The 17,293-nt window shown below is 39.5% G+C and overlaps 2 protein-coding genes across 4 annotated transcripts in view; one reads left to right on the forward strand and one right to left on the reverse strand.

Moving 5' to 3' along the window:
- The window catches only part of pusl1 (pseudouridine synthase like 1), a 13,201-nt gene extending 904 nt beyond the window's left edge, over positions 1-12,297 (forward strand). The window contains exons 1-8 of one of the 3 annotated variants that reach the window (XM_007574964.2): positions 133-707; positions 778-838; positions 1,371-1,558; positions 5,292-5,441; positions 7,129-7,299; positions 10,690-10,744; positions 10,933-11,095; positions 12,164-12,297. In XM_007574964.2, the coding sequence (XP_007575026.1) occupies positions 652-707; positions 778-838; positions 1,371-1,558; positions 5,292-5,441; positions 7,129-7,299; positions 10,690-10,744; positions 10,933-11,095; positions 12,164-12,213 (894 nt within the window). In that variant the 5' untranslated portion in view covers positions 133-651 and the 3' untranslated portion in view covers positions 12,214-12,297. Of the gene's footprint in view, positions 1-131; positions 708-777; positions 839-1,370; positions 1,559-5,291; positions 5,442-7,128; positions 7,300-10,689; positions 10,745-10,932; positions 11,096-12,163 lie in introns of those variants that run through there. The other 2 variants (XM_016662268.1, XM_007574966.2) reach the window with 2 other exon arrangements.
- A 656-nt stretch (positions 12,298-12,953) lies between these two features.
- Positions 12,954-17,293, reverse strand: part of ddx19b (DEAD-box helicase 19b) — an 8,683-nt gene continuing 4,343 nt past the window's right edge. The window contains exons 9-12 of the mRNA XM_007574967.2: positions 16,736-16,973; positions 16,327-16,489; positions 15,852-16,043; positions 12,954-15,754 (exon numbers count right to left, since the gene is read on the reverse strand). Of these exons, the coding sequence (XP_007575029.1) occupies positions 15,693-15,754; positions 15,852-16,043; positions 16,327-16,489; positions 16,736-16,973 (655 nt within the window). The 3' untranslated portion in view covers positions 12,954-15,692. The remainder of the gene's footprint in view (positions 15,755-15,851; positions 16,044-16,326; positions 16,490-16,735; positions 16,974-17,293) is intronic.

The raw sequence follows: 17,293 nt of genomic DNA on the forward strand, positions 1-17,293 counted from the left end.
TTCAGTTTCAATTGGAGGTTGGTGACTTTCTCTTGCTCACTTGCAATGACATATCTCCGACATCTATGCTCTCTGGGTTCATTGCTTTCAATGAAGGTTGGCTTGCAGCTGACACCTCCCCCCACCCCCCATTCAATGTGACGTCATCAATAAGCGACCAGACGCGCTTGCCTTTATTTAACAAGAAATGACTTCATGCTTGTTTAGGAAGGAAGAGGGTTTGTCTACAGTTTATATTTAAATTAGCAGTTGTTTTTTTTGTCGCATGTGCTGAAATGCTAATACCAAATCTTTAAATGTTACCCGCCACGCTAATTGCTACAGTGTTCATGTGACACGAAGCGTTTTTGCCTTTTATGTTAAGAAGACTATGTACTGTAAATACACTCAAACTTGCTCTTCTATTTTGATTTACTAAAAGAGAAGGAGAGCTGGGTATTATTGACTGTAAGCGACATTTCTACTGTACTTCCGGACTACAAATACGGTTCTCTAACTGATTTCTGTTACCGCATGTGCTCCATACAAGAGGACAGTGAAAGTCAGCGCTTACGTTCTTGCTGTAACCATGAACGTGAAATGGGTTTTTATCGCATCTTTGTAGTTTTCCTATCAAGTGGTAACTTGTGAACGAAGATTTCCGATAACACAATGCACAACTGGGCACGTTACCTCATCTTTTTTCAGTACATTGGGACAAAATACAGGTCAGTGTGCGGCGGAAGGGTTACATTATAATTGCAATCATTTATTTATTACTTCTTTACATTTTTACAGGGGAGTAGTAAAAGTACCTCCACAACAGCTGGGTCAGTCAGGGGTCCAGGAACACTTGGAGGCAAGTTTTACTTATTTATACTCCACCATGCAGTTTTATTTGTAAAGCACTTTACAACAATATGATATGTGCTGTATACAAAAAACAAACAAACAAAAAAACAGCACAAAGCAGAGAATAAACACAAGGAGTGCTTAATTTATAGTTGAGAATGGTGATATGTGTGTGTGTGCGTGTGTGTGTGTATATATATATATATATATATATATATATATGTACGTATGTATGTATGTATGTATGTATAAAAACAGTTTCTGCAACCTGCTAAGCATTCCAGTTGTCATAACTAGAACAAATAAAAATTATTAGAATGGAAACTGTTGCTTTTCTGTTTTAAAAACATTTAGATAGTTTCATATGTTATTTTTTTATTTTTGCAAATAGATTCTTACACTGTGAGAATCACCTGCTAGCATATAATCTAGATTTGGAATCTTTTAAAATAATCTTAAGAGCCCTCCACACTTTTTCAAGGCTTTTTCTACATTTTGCATGAACTTAAAGCTTTGCATTTTTTCCTGTCTTTGTGCAGGAAGCTATTAAGAGACTGAAACCAGTCAACCCAGTGTCTCTGTCGGTGTCCAGCAGGACAGATGCAGGTGTCCACGCCCTCTCGAACTCAGCTCACTTTGACCTGCAGCGCAAAAACGACAAGCCTCCTTTCACTGCAGACGTTCTGGTTGAAGCTCTCAATTTTAACCTCAAGGAACAGCAAATCAGGTGAGTCAAGCTTCATGTTAAAGCTCCTCATCGTACATATGTACAGTGACAAACAATAAATTCAAAATCAAATGGGATGAGTGAGCTATGACCTGAAAACCATTCAACACCGGAGGTGTTAAATGGGACATTTCTGAGATGTGTGCAAGTGTTCTGCCACTCTTTTCTTTAATTACTAGATTTTCTTTGTCATTTTATTTAACATTCCTGTTTATATCACAGGGAACATTTTCTAAAAAGCATGCATTGCTCTTGGTACACGAATATCATTACATAAGCTTGTATAATAAATCTTCCTTGAAGAAGTTTTGTTTTCATTTATTGATTTTTGGAAACCTTTTACCTATTTCTCAGGCAGATTTTTCTTCTTTGTCTTTCCATTTTCTTTTGCTCCACTACTGTCTGTAACCTTTGTTGCTCATCTTGACAGTTCATTTTTATTCATAAAAGAAAGCAGTTTGCAAACCCTCATCAGTTCTCCAGCTTGTTCAAAGCATATGTTGAAACTAACAAAGCGCAAAATAAGAGTGGTTCGCAATAATTATTTGTAACTGAGCCAAATTTATGGTAGAGAAAAGTGAATGTTTTTTCTTGAGAACATGTTTTCATCAAAATAACATAATTAAAGAGTTTAGCATCTGCAGTAATTGTCACTGGGCAACACAAAGACACACAGGACAAACAACTATGAATAAACACACTTCTTAGGGCAACTTAGAGAGACAAGTTAACCTACAAATCATGTTTGTGTACTATTGTAGCAAGCTGGAGTACCCAGAGAGAACCCATGGATGCACAGAGAACATGGAAACCCTGTACAGAAAGAGCCCAGGACCTTCTTGCTGCAATGCAACTGCACTGCTGTGCAGCAGACTGAAAATGATGCATGATTTTCCAAATAGTTTATCTGAAAAGTGTGGCTTGCCTTTGTATTTAGCCAACCTAAGTCAATACTGTGTAGAAATACTTTTTCCTGCTGCTACTGGTGCAAGTCTTTTGACGGTATATCTGTATCTCTACTAGCTTTGCACGTCTAGACTGAAAATGTTGCACATTCCAGTTTGCAAACTAGCTCAGTGTCAGTCAGACTGGATCTCTAGAGCATCTGTGAAAATACATTTTTAAGTTTTGCCACGGATTCAGGTGTGGACGTTGATTGGCCCATTCTGACACGCACATATGCTTCTATCCAAGTTGTAGCTCTGGCTGTACATTTCAGGTTTTTGTCTTGTTGAAATGTTAGTGTTATTAATAAACAATAAAATATTTTTCCCCATTGTGATTCTCCCAGTTTCCTCATCTTGATCTCTTCATTAGGGATCTCTGCACTATTCAGATCTTTTAAGTGCTCACGAAAGACACACTACAGTTATGCATGATTAGATATTAACAAGGAGAGAGGGTCTTGAAGTGTCAGACCTGTGAGGACAGATGGTGTGAAACCCAAACTGGCAAACACACAGAGAAGTGTTGAAGGAAGGGAAGCTCCCTGCATACTGCTAATCCTTAAACCTGTAGAGAAAAGGTTGGAAAGGATTATCCCAGCTCCGCTGTTAGTGCTGCGCAGTGCATACACTTCCACACACTCACAAGGATGCTTTCATCTGGCTTAATGGGAGTATAGAGTATAAACATGCTCTTGTTTCCATAGATGTATGACTAAATCGCCATCATGTATGTTTTTGTTTTGCGTCACATTAGAAATAAGCCTGAATAAAGTCTCTCATCACCATCACTACCCGTTTTTGCAGCAGAGGGAGCTTGTAACCGAAATAAAGACATCTTCCACAACAGCGCTGGCTCACAGCTCTGGTCTGCCGCCTCCAGGGATGCAGAGCCAAGATGAGAATTAAACATAGACTGCACACTGTAAAAGAGAAAATGTCCTCACGGAATGGTCTGCGTTAAGGCCCGGGTTAGTGGCTGTTTACTCGTAGATGGGCTGGTGCCACAACAAACAATGTCCCATTTTTCCTCAAAATTTGTGCAGCCACCTTTTGTACACCGTGTATGAAAATTTGATGTGGGTGTGTGGTGGGGGCGAAAACCGTCACTTCACATCGGAGGTGCCGGCAGAGGCATACACAAGGGTTTTATCTGCTGTGTGTCACACTCAGTCTCCTCCCCTGGTAGCATAACCTAGTTTTCCAGCATACACGCATACACAAGCACATACACAAGCGTGAATTTCTGATTGTCATTGTTGTCATACCTTTGTGTGCTTGAGCATGCTTAAATACATGTCTCCCACATCGTCTAGCCCTCACTAAACATGTTCACCATCAAACTGACTGCACTGCAGACACAAATCTGTGTGAACAAACTGTAAGGGTATTGATGTGTCACATTCAGTCACTCTCATGGTGCTACAGTCTGCTGTAGCCCTTTATCAAGTTCACCGTTTAACCCTGTAGAATACTCTGTCACTTTAGCGCTAGTAGTGGTGAACTCTACTAAATGTATGTGCGATGCACCCATCAGACCTTTTTCGTGGTCGATATGTATTCCTGGTTTTACTTTCTGTAGCTCAAACGCACATCAGGTTTTGTTTTAATCCACTGATTAAGTATTAGAAACATTTTTAAATAAACCATCAGGACATCAAGGGACGACGAGATAATCCATCAAAGTATATGTCCATGACCATAACCTGCTTTTTACTCAGTTATTACTTTACATGGTTGCATAGTGACACAGTTGGTCGCACTGTTGCCTGGCAGCAAGAAAGTCCTGGTTTTAAATCCTGGCCTGGATCTTCCTGCATGGCGTTTGCATGTTCTGCCTTTCGCTCCCGGTCCTTTGACTTCCTCCCACAGTCTAGAAACATGACTGTCGGGTTCCTTGGTCTTTCTGAATCGCTCTTAGGCATAAATGTGCGTATTTGATTGGCCTGTTGTCTCTGTGTAGCCCAGTGATTGGCTGGCTACTTGTCTAGGATGAACCACGTCTCTTACCCAATGACTGCTGGAAATAGGCAGCAGCCTGTTTGAATGTCTGTTTGGTGTTGAATGAGTGCATAACTGATTAGCTCTCAACCGGTGGTGACCAGGAAAACTCAAAAAAACAAAACTTTACCAATCAGGGAACACGGCATACCAAGAGCTACCACATGTTTCAAAAACAAGTCAAGAGGAAGCACTTAAATCAAAGAAGCCATTTAGAAAGAAACAATATTTTTTACCACACAAGACTTGGCTGTGAGAAAGCAAGAGAGAGCATTACGTTTTTGCAGATAACAGGAAGGCTGTACAGGAAGAATACAGCTCACAAGATGCTCCATTTATCCTTTTTGAGTTGAGGAACATACTGGATTTAGAAATACCAGAGCTGAGGTAAAGGTCGAATTTCTTTCTTGAGTTCACATAGAAACTGTTGTTTGAGTTAATGACCAGGATAATCACTAATGCAGGATATAAAAACACCAAATATCAACCCTGGAATCATTTTGTATTGGTTTTATGATAATAACGACTGGTTTTACAGCAGTTCTCTCACACACGGTGAGAGAACTGCTTCTGATGTAAATGAATAAGCTCAGGGATACCAAGAAAAAAAACCCAACATTTTGATAGTTGTTACATAATCCGATTTTATAGACTTTGAAATTGAAATTAGCTTGAATCATTATTACTAGGAGAATGGAAATGGGTAAAGAAAAACATTGTTCAGATTGAATTAATGGACATGCCGTTCCCATCTTTTCAGCCTCAATACTGATCTTTTGTTTTTGAAGGGTCACCCATGCTTACCGCGTCCCTGACGACTTCCATGCCCGTTATCGTGCTCAGTCTCGGACGTACGTCTACCGAGTAGCGCTGGGCGTCACCCACCACACTCTGCTCCCGCTCACAGACTGGAATCTGTGCTGGGGTCTCCGCAACACGTGAGTGATCCCATCACTGTTTGCTTGCTGTTTCCCCCCCTCTCTCCCTATTATTTGCGCAACGTATTTTCCCGTTCCTGTGCTGCATCATGAGAAATAAAGCTCGGACTATGATTTTGTTCACAGTAAGCTCAGAGCTCCCAGAGAATAACTGGATGTTAATTGCATGAATAATCCCCAATTGGGAATGGTGGAGCTACAAATTAGGGACTGCGAGAAGGTTTTATGTAAGCTGACGCACCAAAAGCAAACAAGAAGGAGGCAGAGGGAGAGAGGAGGGACAGCTTGTACAAAGAGATAAAATGTTTAGGGCTTTGAAGCATTGGCAATGCTCTTCTGGCTCTGACTACATCGAGGGAGCATGAAGGAAAAATGTTTTAAAAAGTGTATGTTTGAACATTTTGTCTGCTCTTCTCATTTCACTCTTTTTTTTTTTTTTAAGGGAAAAGTAGGGCAAGATAAGCTGCGGGCTTATACACACTGAACAACACCCACGCATTTTAGCCAGGTTTCCTTTTTTTTTTCACTCCCTTTCCATTTTTTCTTCTTTTCTCCATCCCTCACTTGTTCCTCAATCTCTTCTCATTCTCCTTTTCCCTAATTTCTCTCTCCGCCATCTGCTCCTTTATCCCTCTCTCGTGTTCAGCCTTTATCTCGTCTTTCTGCCCCTGAGCATCTCTGCCTCAGCAGCGTCTCTTCGTTTTCTCTTTGATCTGCCGCTCCTCTCCCGCGTCATCACACCCGCTTTTCCACTGCAAGAAATATCTGATAGATTGCTTTAGTTCTTTACTTCATCAAGCTGGTTTTCAGCAGAAATGAATGCAGCTTATTTTTATTTACTGTGTATTTCTCAAACTTTCTTGATGATTGATCAATGGGGGGTTTTTCTTGCAAGTACAGATTTCTGTTTTTGTCTTTTTTTTTATTTGCTTCTTCTGATGTTGACAAAGCTTTTCGACAATAAATCTGAAAGCACACAGGCCCAGCTTTCTTCTCTTGTATTTAAATGCATTGTGCATTAAGTAGCAGAGTTGAGAATGTAAATCACAGCAAAGAGGAACTTTCCAAATCCTCTTTGCAAATGGATTTTGGCGGTGGAAGTGTGATGGTATGGGGGTGGCACCTTCTCCTGCTTGTAATTATTGGAATCAATCAGATATCAGGACATTATTCTGCAACCAAAGGTAATCCTATATCTTCACTCTTTGGTACCAAACTCTTTCCTTTATTGAGTCATTAATTAAGATTTCTTTGTAAGGCAGAGGCTTTCAATGATTGCATTAAGGATTTTAATGGCTCAGTCACTCCTCGCTGCATCCATCCCCGTCTTTGTCAGCTCATATTTACACGGTGACGTTAAAAGCTGCGGAGAGTCCGAGCCGTGATCCCTTCCTCACTCCCTGCTCGAAATGAGCCACTCGTCGACATGCCTCTGCTCTCTCACGTGGCCTTGTTCCTCAGAATGTTAATATTACATAAGTTCATGGGAAATTGGAACAAGGAGGCCTAGAAATACATCTTACTTGGCGTGAACTCTTCATTCTGACCTAACTGTTTAGACGAGTCACTTTCAGGTCAGCATGAAGGAATCCCAATAAGAACAGAAAAGGGCTGATTTTTGGGGAAACTGGCCTGCAGGGAGTCGCGTCATTTGTGTGTTTAAAATCCAATGTTTTGTCTGTTTCAGAGAGCTGGATATAGATGCCATGCATGAGGCTGCCGCACTGCTGGTTGGGACTCACGATTTCAGCAGCTTCAGGGCAGTGAACTCTGACTTGCCTTTTAAAAATCCCGTGAAGACGGTGGATGTGGTTACCATACAGCCTGGAAGCTCCTTCGCACATTCACATTTTCACAGGTGGGACTGTGGACAGGAAAACAAGAAGTTGTGCCCAGCTCAGCTTTAGCATGTCAATATATAATTCTTCTGTTGATGGACTTCACTTTTGAATTTTAATATACGTACAGGACCTCTTATATAAATATGCATATGAGAGCTCTTTGTAAAAGCCTGAGCATTTTTGCTTCTCACTCACTTCTCACAATATTCAGTAAGAATATTTACACTGTATGATTTCCTGGTAAAAAAAAAAATGTTTTCTGAAAAAGATTGCAATCAAAGTCCCAGCTTGATTCTGATAGAGAATCTGTGGAGGGTGCTAAAAATTAGGGTGATGCCAAAGAGGCATTCCAGCCTCAAATGCCTGGATCTCCACACTGTTAGCTGAGCTGCTAATAACTGGAAGCTCCCTTTGTCTCGACTTTCCAGCTGCGCTCCGTATATTATTTAATGCCTTTTTAAACAGCTGCTGTTCCCCGCTGTTAGATCAGGCAGGTATAGATGTTGTTTGTGTTAATTAAGGAGCTGCGTGTGATTATGTATTAAGCAGGTTCATGTACTTTAGACAATGAGGATTCAGTATAATCCATGGCAGAGATGGGGAGGGCCATGTGGGCTGTGGGAAATTACATTTCCACAGAGGGGGGTGGGGGGGACGCTCTGTACGCTAGATAACACTTCCATGAGTATTAATTATTAATCCTGAAAATATGGCGCACGTTACAGAAGTAGGTTAGCGCTTCTTAGAATAAATGTAATTTCTTATGCCCTAACCCCCAACACGCGTGGCGCACCAGCATGAAGTGACCTCCAGGGTTAAAGGTCCATGGCACGTCTTCCAGTCAAGCCTGCATGTTTGCATTTCTGGTAATTTAAAGTCTTTTGCATATTTTATAGTTTTGGGTTGATGTGGGGCAACACCGGTCTAGAAAGCTTGCATTCGAGTTAAGTGTTCATTTTTTATGACCGTCACTGTTCTAAGTAACTGTAATGAAATAAAACGAAACTAAGTGATAAATTATTAAGAAATGTCAAAGGTTGGCCTCAACGTTTCATCCTAAAAGAGGGCAGTGAGAATGAATGGCCTGGTTGTAGATGGTTAAACATAAGGTGGTGTTTTTTGTTCTTGTTTTTTAATTAAGTTAACCTCTTATACCCTCAGGGGGTATAAATAAATTTAAACTTAACATTTTGGGCAAAACCTTTATGCGGAATAGTTTTTGAAAGATCAAAGCCTCTTTTAGCGGATAATAAAAAATAAAAAAAAATTTAAAGGCACGTGGAGCCTTTGTTTACAGAGCGAGCCGAGGTCGTGGCAGCTGGACCCACCGGTGGGTCCGTCGGGTTCTAGGGGTTAATCTAATTTTATTTTACAAGTAAACCTCTCTCCATTTAGTCTGTTTTCACTGACAGGGTAAGGTTGTCTGAGGCTTGTGTTGCACTGACTGAGAAATTATTCAGCCTTCTAACTAATAAAAGTGAGCAGATTGTAAGGATTATTAATTGTAATCTTCCATTGTCATATGAAACGAAAGTTTAAAAATAATAATAATAATAATAATAATAATAACTTAAGCGTCCCACTAAACGAGAGGCTGCCAAAATTAAAATCTGCATCTACGAGCCAAACTCCAACAGACCATTTACATTTTTCCCAAAGGTTTCCATGTTGAGACTTAATTTTCCTCATATAATTTTTTTTCTGTATAAATTAAAATAAATATTAATATTTCAATATTAAAATTTGTTTGATGTGAAAATGTTATAATGTGACAAAAAAGCACAAACAAATCTGTAGGGATGTAAATACTTCTTCAGAGCACTGCTTATTTAACATGTAAACACTAAAGTGTTGCTGCAAACTGCCAGTCAGCTGGATGAAAAAATCTTCTACAGTTTTCCTGTGCTCACAAGAAAGACTAATTTGACTCTGTGGGTTTCCTTCCACTTGCACAAAATCTGAACAGGTATGTTTGTGGTGGCACCAATCATTCTGATTGAGACAATGTTGTTTTAAAATGACAGTTGTAGAGCCACTACGTGCATGTCTGCAAAGCAGCTGACTGTAGCCTGGCTACCAGAGCAGACAGCCTGACTAATTAACCAGCTCTTTATACTTTACTCTATAAAGTATGCTCTATACTTTACTCTGGCATATTTGTGACAGGAGCAGGATTATTCTGCACAGTAAGTCCTAGAAAAGTATTACTGAATCTACATTATAAATAGTTATTATAACTTTAAATATGTGCACCAAATTAACTGTATTTGATCAGCAGTAGGGATACGTGTTGCTTTTCTTTTTTTTTTATGAAAGCAATAAAGCTATATATTAAAAGCTATATATTTAAAGCTATATATTTTGCTTGTAATTTTTGTAAAAGTCTCAATTGCAATTTATGGGTCAATATGTTCATGCTACCACAATGATGATAGATGTTTAGAAAATAGCTTGTCTGTGTTGTTAGAGCCACTTTTCACACAATCATTATTTAAAAGAAATCAACGGCAGCTCAATATTACCTTAATATTTCCAAGATATATGTGTCGTCCTTCCAGCATGAATGTTGTTTTATATCTTTAGTTTTCTAATTAGTGTTCCTGGTACCCTTTGCAGTCATTTGGGTCAAAAACAGCAATTCAGAAAGGCTTGGATTTCCTTGTCGTTTCGCAACTTTTCCCACATTCATCTGCTTATGTCACAATAGATGTCCATTTCCAGCTTAAATAGAAAAATACCAATCTTCTCTTAACTTTTATTTATTTGTTTTTATTTTTGGTAACTTTGGTTTAAATATATGTGTAAGAATGATGTCTAGCACACACTGCTTTCAGCCCTGTTAAATGAACCTTGGTCTATATTTATTATATGTCAAATTCAGTCAGGCAGCAAGTTGCGAGTCACATTTGCAGTTGACCCAATTCCTCCCGCATGTCTCGTCGTTTATTTGTATCTTTCTTTACCAAAAACAAAATAAAACAAAAAAAGGAGTAGAAAGGCTGCTCTGATTTTTAATGCAGAAAAGGAGTTTGCTTGCCGTCGGTCATAATTCTGTGGTTTTCTGGCATATTTGTGACGTGACATTTAAACAAATCCACGCAACAATAGACTCCTGAATTGTGTCTGATGTCTGGGTGAATGTCAAATGAGCCTCATCCACGCAGACGCGGGTCGCGTCTGAATTGTCTGACGTGGGTTATTTTTACCTTTTTCTTTTTTTAGTTTCCCTGTCTTCCTGCTCATCTCTCATGGTTGTTAGAATAATTACATCTGTCCTAACATAAAAAAAATGAGACCTAAAAATCGTTTTTGTTAAATCAGTCATTCAGGTTAAGTACAGACTTTTGTTAAAACCTGCTTTTATGCGTATATATGTATTGCTGCTAACGCTACTTTATTTTTCACAGGCGGCTACAATTCTGGGAGCTGACCTTTAAAAGTCAATCTTTTCTCTATAAGCAGGTTTGTTGCTTTAATCTCTTTCAAATGCCTATGTTAATGTGCGCTCTTCGTCTGATTTTGCTCCAATTCATTGTGAGTGGCGCCCTCTGCTGGTGACAGCTGAGTCGCATCAAAACCGACACGATCACATATCTGCAGTGAATGATTGGCGTGAACCTGAGAGTGAAGCCGTGGTCGTTGTGATCCAGGTGAGGAGGATGACTGGAGTCCTGGTGGCTGCAGGCCAGGGACGGCTGTCCGTGTCCCAGGTCAAACAGATCTTGGATGCGCGGGACACTCTGGCCTTCCCTCACGATGTGGCGGCTCCAGCTTATGGCCTCTTCCTTAAAAGTGTAGATTACAAAGAATCGGGTGAGTGAGAATCACTCTGAATCTGTAGTCATATGTAATATCTCTTGTCTTTAGTGTATACAGCAAGTCTGTTATGTAATCTAAAGCCATTGAGAGTCTGTTCTCTCTGACGGCTAATTGAAATATAACACATTGAGGACGTTACTGCGCTCTTGTTTCTTGTGTGTAACTTCCATATTATTTCTAAAACACCTAACACTTTTCTAAACCTTTTGTTTCCCAACACAAATGAACAGGGAATAATTTTACCATCATCCTTTGCTGTATGAAGACTAGTTACTCCACCATTCTTCCATCAAATAAACGATATGTAGGTCCAAAGACATTACACTCCATGTAGATTCTTCAATTGCTTATTTATTTATTTATTTGTACCTTTTTGGTAAGATTAGTTCAATTTAGTTTTTACGGAAATAATGTTTGGCTTATATCTAAAACGGACATCTCCCCCTCGACTGCTAAGCTCACACGTTCCACCATTTATGCAATAAAAATGGTCCCTAGTGCCACATTTTTAAAAATGTCAAGTTATACCAGTTTTCCTGTTAGGTTTTCATGAAGTATGTGCAGAAAATTTAAGTAACATGAAGACGCTCATAGTTGATATGAACAACAGTTGTACTGCATTGTTTATCAGAGCTGGATGTAGCCGCATTTTGTAATGCGCGTTTGCTTTTATCAGACAATGACTTGATCTTTTATTCATTTTAAAATTGCTTGTTTTTTTAGTTTTTTTTTTTTTGTCTGAAATTGGCCTGTATAGCTCTGTGTTAAATTTACAGTACAAAAAATGTATAGCTGAAATGTGTTCCTCCCTCTTTCTTCATAAATGTTAACAGTTTAAGCTTATATTGTCTTATAAATGTGTTATTAAACATATTTTATCATTCTGGATAAATCAGAGGGAGCAATAATGACTTCAAAGAGTTTACACTATGGGACTACATAACTGGTTTTGTCATCTTCATCTTAAATATAGCTGTTACATTTTACAGGGTTTTATTTTTTCTATGCTGTTGTATTTCTCATTCTTGTCTCAGGTTAAATCTTTGTTTCTGATTTCCTCAGACCTTCTGTTCTCCCAAAAGCCTGATGCCACTGAAGATCCAAAGACATGACCATGCTACCTGAAAAACAAATATTTGATATATTTGCAAACTCTTTACGATAGCGACTATAATAAAGTTTTTTAGTAACATCCATCTCGAGTTATTGGTTATGCTTTTAACTTTGGTACTTTAGCCGTCTTTAGTTTCACTCAGGGGAAATTTTGTCTCCAAGGCAATAAAATGCGCAGGTTTGTCGGAATTATTTCTACTTGCTAAATGATAAAATAACTAGGAATGTTTCTTTTTATATCTATTCAGCCCATGTCCGATGTATTTCTCGCTGGATATCAGCACTCTTACCAGGTTCAGTCAGCTTCTTTCGAGGGTTTTGTGCTTTGGTTCCCAGGTCGAGTCCTTCTGGTCTCTAGGACATGAAACCCGGGCCAATTGTACTTACATATAATTGTTTGAACATATAATGGTGACACTGGTTTGCCTCCAGCTTAACTCAACCGTTGTGAATTGAGAAGCTTACAAAATCATCACATAGTCTGGGCATCTTCAAATGACCTAAAAGCATAGTCTTTAATTTTTTGGGGAAAACTTGTTTTTCAAGATTAACTCATCAATTATACAGCGACGTTCTTTGACAAAGTTTTTTTTTTTTTTTTAAAGTTCAACATCTATGGTATTCCTGTTTTTAAAATGTCTCTGAATATTGTGGTACTTAAGGAATCGCTTCTAAATGATCCGAGAACCAGAACCAGAGTTTCCAATCCGACATAAATAAGCAACGGAGAACAAGGTGAACCTCTATATGTTCATTTAATTCAACATGTAACAATACATAACTGTGTCCATGAACACAGCTCCGCTTACACAACACCACACACCTTGAACCTATCATTGGCTGCTACGGACACAACTTGCTGAATGCCTGTTTAGCTAATGTACACATTTATGAACTGGGTTCATAACATTATCAAAACATGGTTGTACTACAAGTGGGGAGGTCAGGTGAGGGTGGGGGTGGTGTCCTTTAGCAAAAGCTGCTGTGTCCATGGCTCTCACACAGAGGCATTACACTACGGGTCAACAAAGTACACACACAAACACACTCGATGTATACATCCGGTTGTCCTAATAAAACTGCATTCATCACTTTTATTTATTTATTTATCTTTTTTACCTACAAAGTGTTGAGTATTCTCATGCTCGTTGTTTCCTAGCTTCTCCTAATTTGTCTGCATCTGTTCAGCTAGTTTTGAGGTCCATTAACAGTCCATTAAAACCAGACTACCACCAGTTACCTTCTCTGTGCTGCTGATTGAGGCTTGTCGCAGGTTCACACTGACTGGCAACTGGCTCTGAGGCTCCAGTGTTAACATTACACTTTATTTTATTTTTTGTATCAAACTGATACAAAGGTACACTGATTTACAGTGCCTTGCAAAGTGATTCATATGCCACGTCTCATTGCAACGACAAACACCAATGCATTCTTTTGGGCGACAGACCGACATAAACTAGCATAAATTTGAAAGGTGGAAGGACGAGGGTTCATGGTGCCTGGTTTTCGAAAACCTTTCAAAGAAAGAAACTCTGCAAAGTGTAGCGTGCATACGTATTCAACCCCTCCCGCCCGTGTCGACTGCAGACGTCGCCTGACTATTAAATAGTGAGTTTGTGACCAAGTGGCTCTCAGAAACGACAAAGAGCGGCAAAAAGAAATCCTAAAGAAGTCCTGTTTCAAGTTCACCACAAGAAAGCTGGTCAGAATAAATAGAAGGAAGGAATTAAATGCAAGAAAACGCATGAGAGGCTGAAAAATGCCTGCCGAAGCTTGAAAACTGATGGTGACAGACGCTTTCCACCAAATCTGACTGAGCTGGGGAAAAAAATATCAATTAAGTTTTCAAACATTAACCATAAAAAGACTGGCGTTTCTACAAAGTGTTGAATCGGGGGGGGGATGAACACAAACATATTGTAGAAATTAGAAAGGCACACCTCGTCGCTTCCTGTTCACAGTTATAGCCCATCATATACTACTCAAATAAATGACATTAAAGTTTGCAGTTTTAATGAAAACGTTGACAGGGGCATGAATATGTTTTTGCAAGGTCCTGTAGACTCACTGTCTCATATGAAAATTAAACCTCGTCGGGAATGTTTCATTGCACTTCTTAGAAGTGACGAACCTAAATACTTCACCCATTTTTGTTCTTATACATTTTCTTAAATATGTACACAAGTACACGTTTTCTATGCACGCAACCATGTCGAAGCAACACAGCGAGTCTGATTGTTAGCATAGATCCTCAAGTTCAATTCAGCATTTGGTTTCAAAAAGATAATGTAGTTCACACACCCATAATTAAAGGCTCCCCATTATTCAGTACGTATATCAAAATTTCAAGTGTTAGCCAGAATATTTAAGCCCAATGTCTTAAAATAGCGATATCAAAATCCTACGCGTATATATAATGCACTTGAGGAAGGCATTGCGTATTTGTTTTGTAACACAATCCTTTTGACGGCACAGTCTGGGTGAAGAATGGGAACTGCGCCGAGGTCCGAGCTGGAGACCCTGATTAGAACTGGTTGGATGGGACAGCGACGACGTGAAAGAAAAACAACTCACACCGGACCTCGCAGGTCACGTTTTGGGACTTAAAATGAGATTTTATGAGTCTGATGAAGAAACAGAAGATGACTTGTGATGAATGGCTGCCTGGACTGTTCAGATAGTGGCCGTTCCGGCTTTCAAGAGTGACACAAATGGTGTGTTGATGGCTGACGAATGACTAGTGGCTAAGCAAAGGTGCACCTTTATGCCTATGAGTTAGTATCATTCTACGCAGCCGATTTGGCATCCGACTACACACCCTGATGCTAGAGAAGAGGTTATTTCAGGATTAATTTGTGTTATGAGAATACATATTGATAGCATTTGAGAATATCTATCAGGCTGATAAGTTTGCATAGACCCTTAGATCCTAACCCTCACCATCTCAAACAAAATGATTTGAACAAACTACCACTTGGAGCAGCATACCCAACTTCACCCTTTGTACCGACCATCTGCTACGGTTTCTTTTACATTAAAACATTCGTGGCACTTTTAAATGCTTGTTTCGTTTTGTTTTGTTTTTAATTTGGAACTTGTGAATATTCCTATAAATCACTAAAAAGTTCTTAAATTTCACAAGTTTTCAAATAAATAACTTGATAATGTTTAGAGCATTAAGATCCATACACAGCACTTAAGTTACAGACTTTATTCTGTTTTGTTGTTTGGTTTTGTTTTTTAAAAAAAAAAATGTGTACAAAGAGTGAAATGGGGTATGCTCCAGAGATTTACAAAAAAAAAAAAAAAAAAAAAAAAACACTTGTCTGAAAGGAGACATGTCCACATGTAAACATATGATCTGTTGGTGTGGTTCTGCTCTTTTCTCTGACAGCTAAAATAAAAAATAAAAGCTTAAAATATCATAGAAGCGTAGAGTCCTTGGAGAGTAAGGAGGGGGTGGGGACGCTTTCTCCGCTTAGTTGGCAATTTTCTCAATTTCATCCAGATCATCTGTATCTAGTCTTTCAATTTTCTTATCTGTAGGAGGAAGAAAGCAAAGATTACAGCAGTTCAGACATCCGATCAGATGTGTGTGTGTGTGTGTGTGAAGGAGTGTGAAGCTGTCTGAACTTACTGAAATGCTCCTGGATCCTGTTGAGGATGTCCATGCTCATCTTGCTGTCCACCATGTTGATGGCCAGTCCCCTCTTCCCAAATCGGCCGGTACGCCCAATCCTGTGCAGGTACGTCTCGTTGTCAGGGTAACCGTCTTTGTCGACTGGCAAGTCGAAATTGATCACCACAGAAACCTGCTCCACGTCAATGCCTGCATAAAAAAAAAAAAAGAAAGAAAATCAAATCCGACTACGATGCATGATGAGACTATAAGTTGCAGATTTATAACAGTGGGTCTCAAGCAGCTTTTAGCCCCATTAGGCAGGAATGGCTCTTTTCAAAAACAGCCAGGATTGATGCAAAAAGCCATAGCTGGTTATTATAATTTAGGACAAAATTCTGCAGCAGTCTAATCCTTTGAATCCTTTGAGCTGCACATTTTTGACCAAGCCTGTACTTCATATTCCCTTTATTTTCCACTTCATCATCTTTACCTCGAGCACAGACATTTGTAGTCACCAGGACTTTCTCCTTTCCATCTCGGAAGCGGTCTATGACGGCAGCTCTTTGCTCTACTTGCATTTCTCCACTGAGCAGCGCCACCTGGTGGCCTTCTCTGGACAGCTCCCCTGCAAGCCAACCTGCAGTTTTCCTCGTCTGGATTGCACAGAGGAACAACAAAAAAAAAAAACATAAGCTTGCTATAGCCACTTGGCAAAGAGAATAAACACAACAAGCCTCAGGTGCTGCGAATTATGGGAAAAATGACCATCCAAGTTTCTCAGAGCATAATTATAACCAATAAACTCCGTTAAACTGAAAGATTTAATAATTTAGCGGAGGAAAATATAAATAAATATGCACGATGTTTTTAATGCAGGGAGTGTGCGAAAACGAGCTCACATGGCAGAAGATCATGGCCTGAGCGATGGTAATGGCTCCGTAGATGTTACAGAGAGCTTGGAACTTCTCCTCTCTGCTGTTGCAGAGCACAAAGTACTGCTTGATGGTGTCCAGAGTCTCCTCCTCTCTCTTCAGCTTGATGATGTTGGGTTCGGGCACGATGCGCTGCGCGAAGCTCCAAACGCTCTCTTCAAACGTGGCTGAGAACAGCAACATCTGGCAGTTCTTTGGCAGCGTCCTGCGGACGGAGGACGTGGACAGAGTTGTAAAACCGTTGACTGTGCCAACGGGAAGCTTTTCAAACGATAAGTCTGTTGCTTTTGCATTTTTATGAGGCAAATGTTAACATCTTTAGCTGTGAACACTCTTATAATAATCATTCTCAGATGATTATTACATGCGCAAGAGTCAGAAATGAAAGCGTTTTTCTGGTAAAGGTTTAAGACTCCGTCCAAGGAAAACCCGTTTAGGTGTCACGACACCTAAACGGTGTTCTAAAAGATCTAAAAGATCCAAACTGAAAAAAAGGGTTTAATTTCACCATAAAACATGTTTTAT

The sequence above is a fragment of the Poecilia formosa genome, unplaced genomic scaffold (assembly GCF_000485575.1).
Source record: "Poecilia formosa unplaced genomic scaffold, Poecilia_formosa-5.1.2 Scaffold365, whole genome shotgun sequence".
NCBI lineage: Eukaryota > Metazoa > Chordata > Actinopteri > Cyprinodontiformes > Poeciliidae > Poecilia > Poecilia formosa.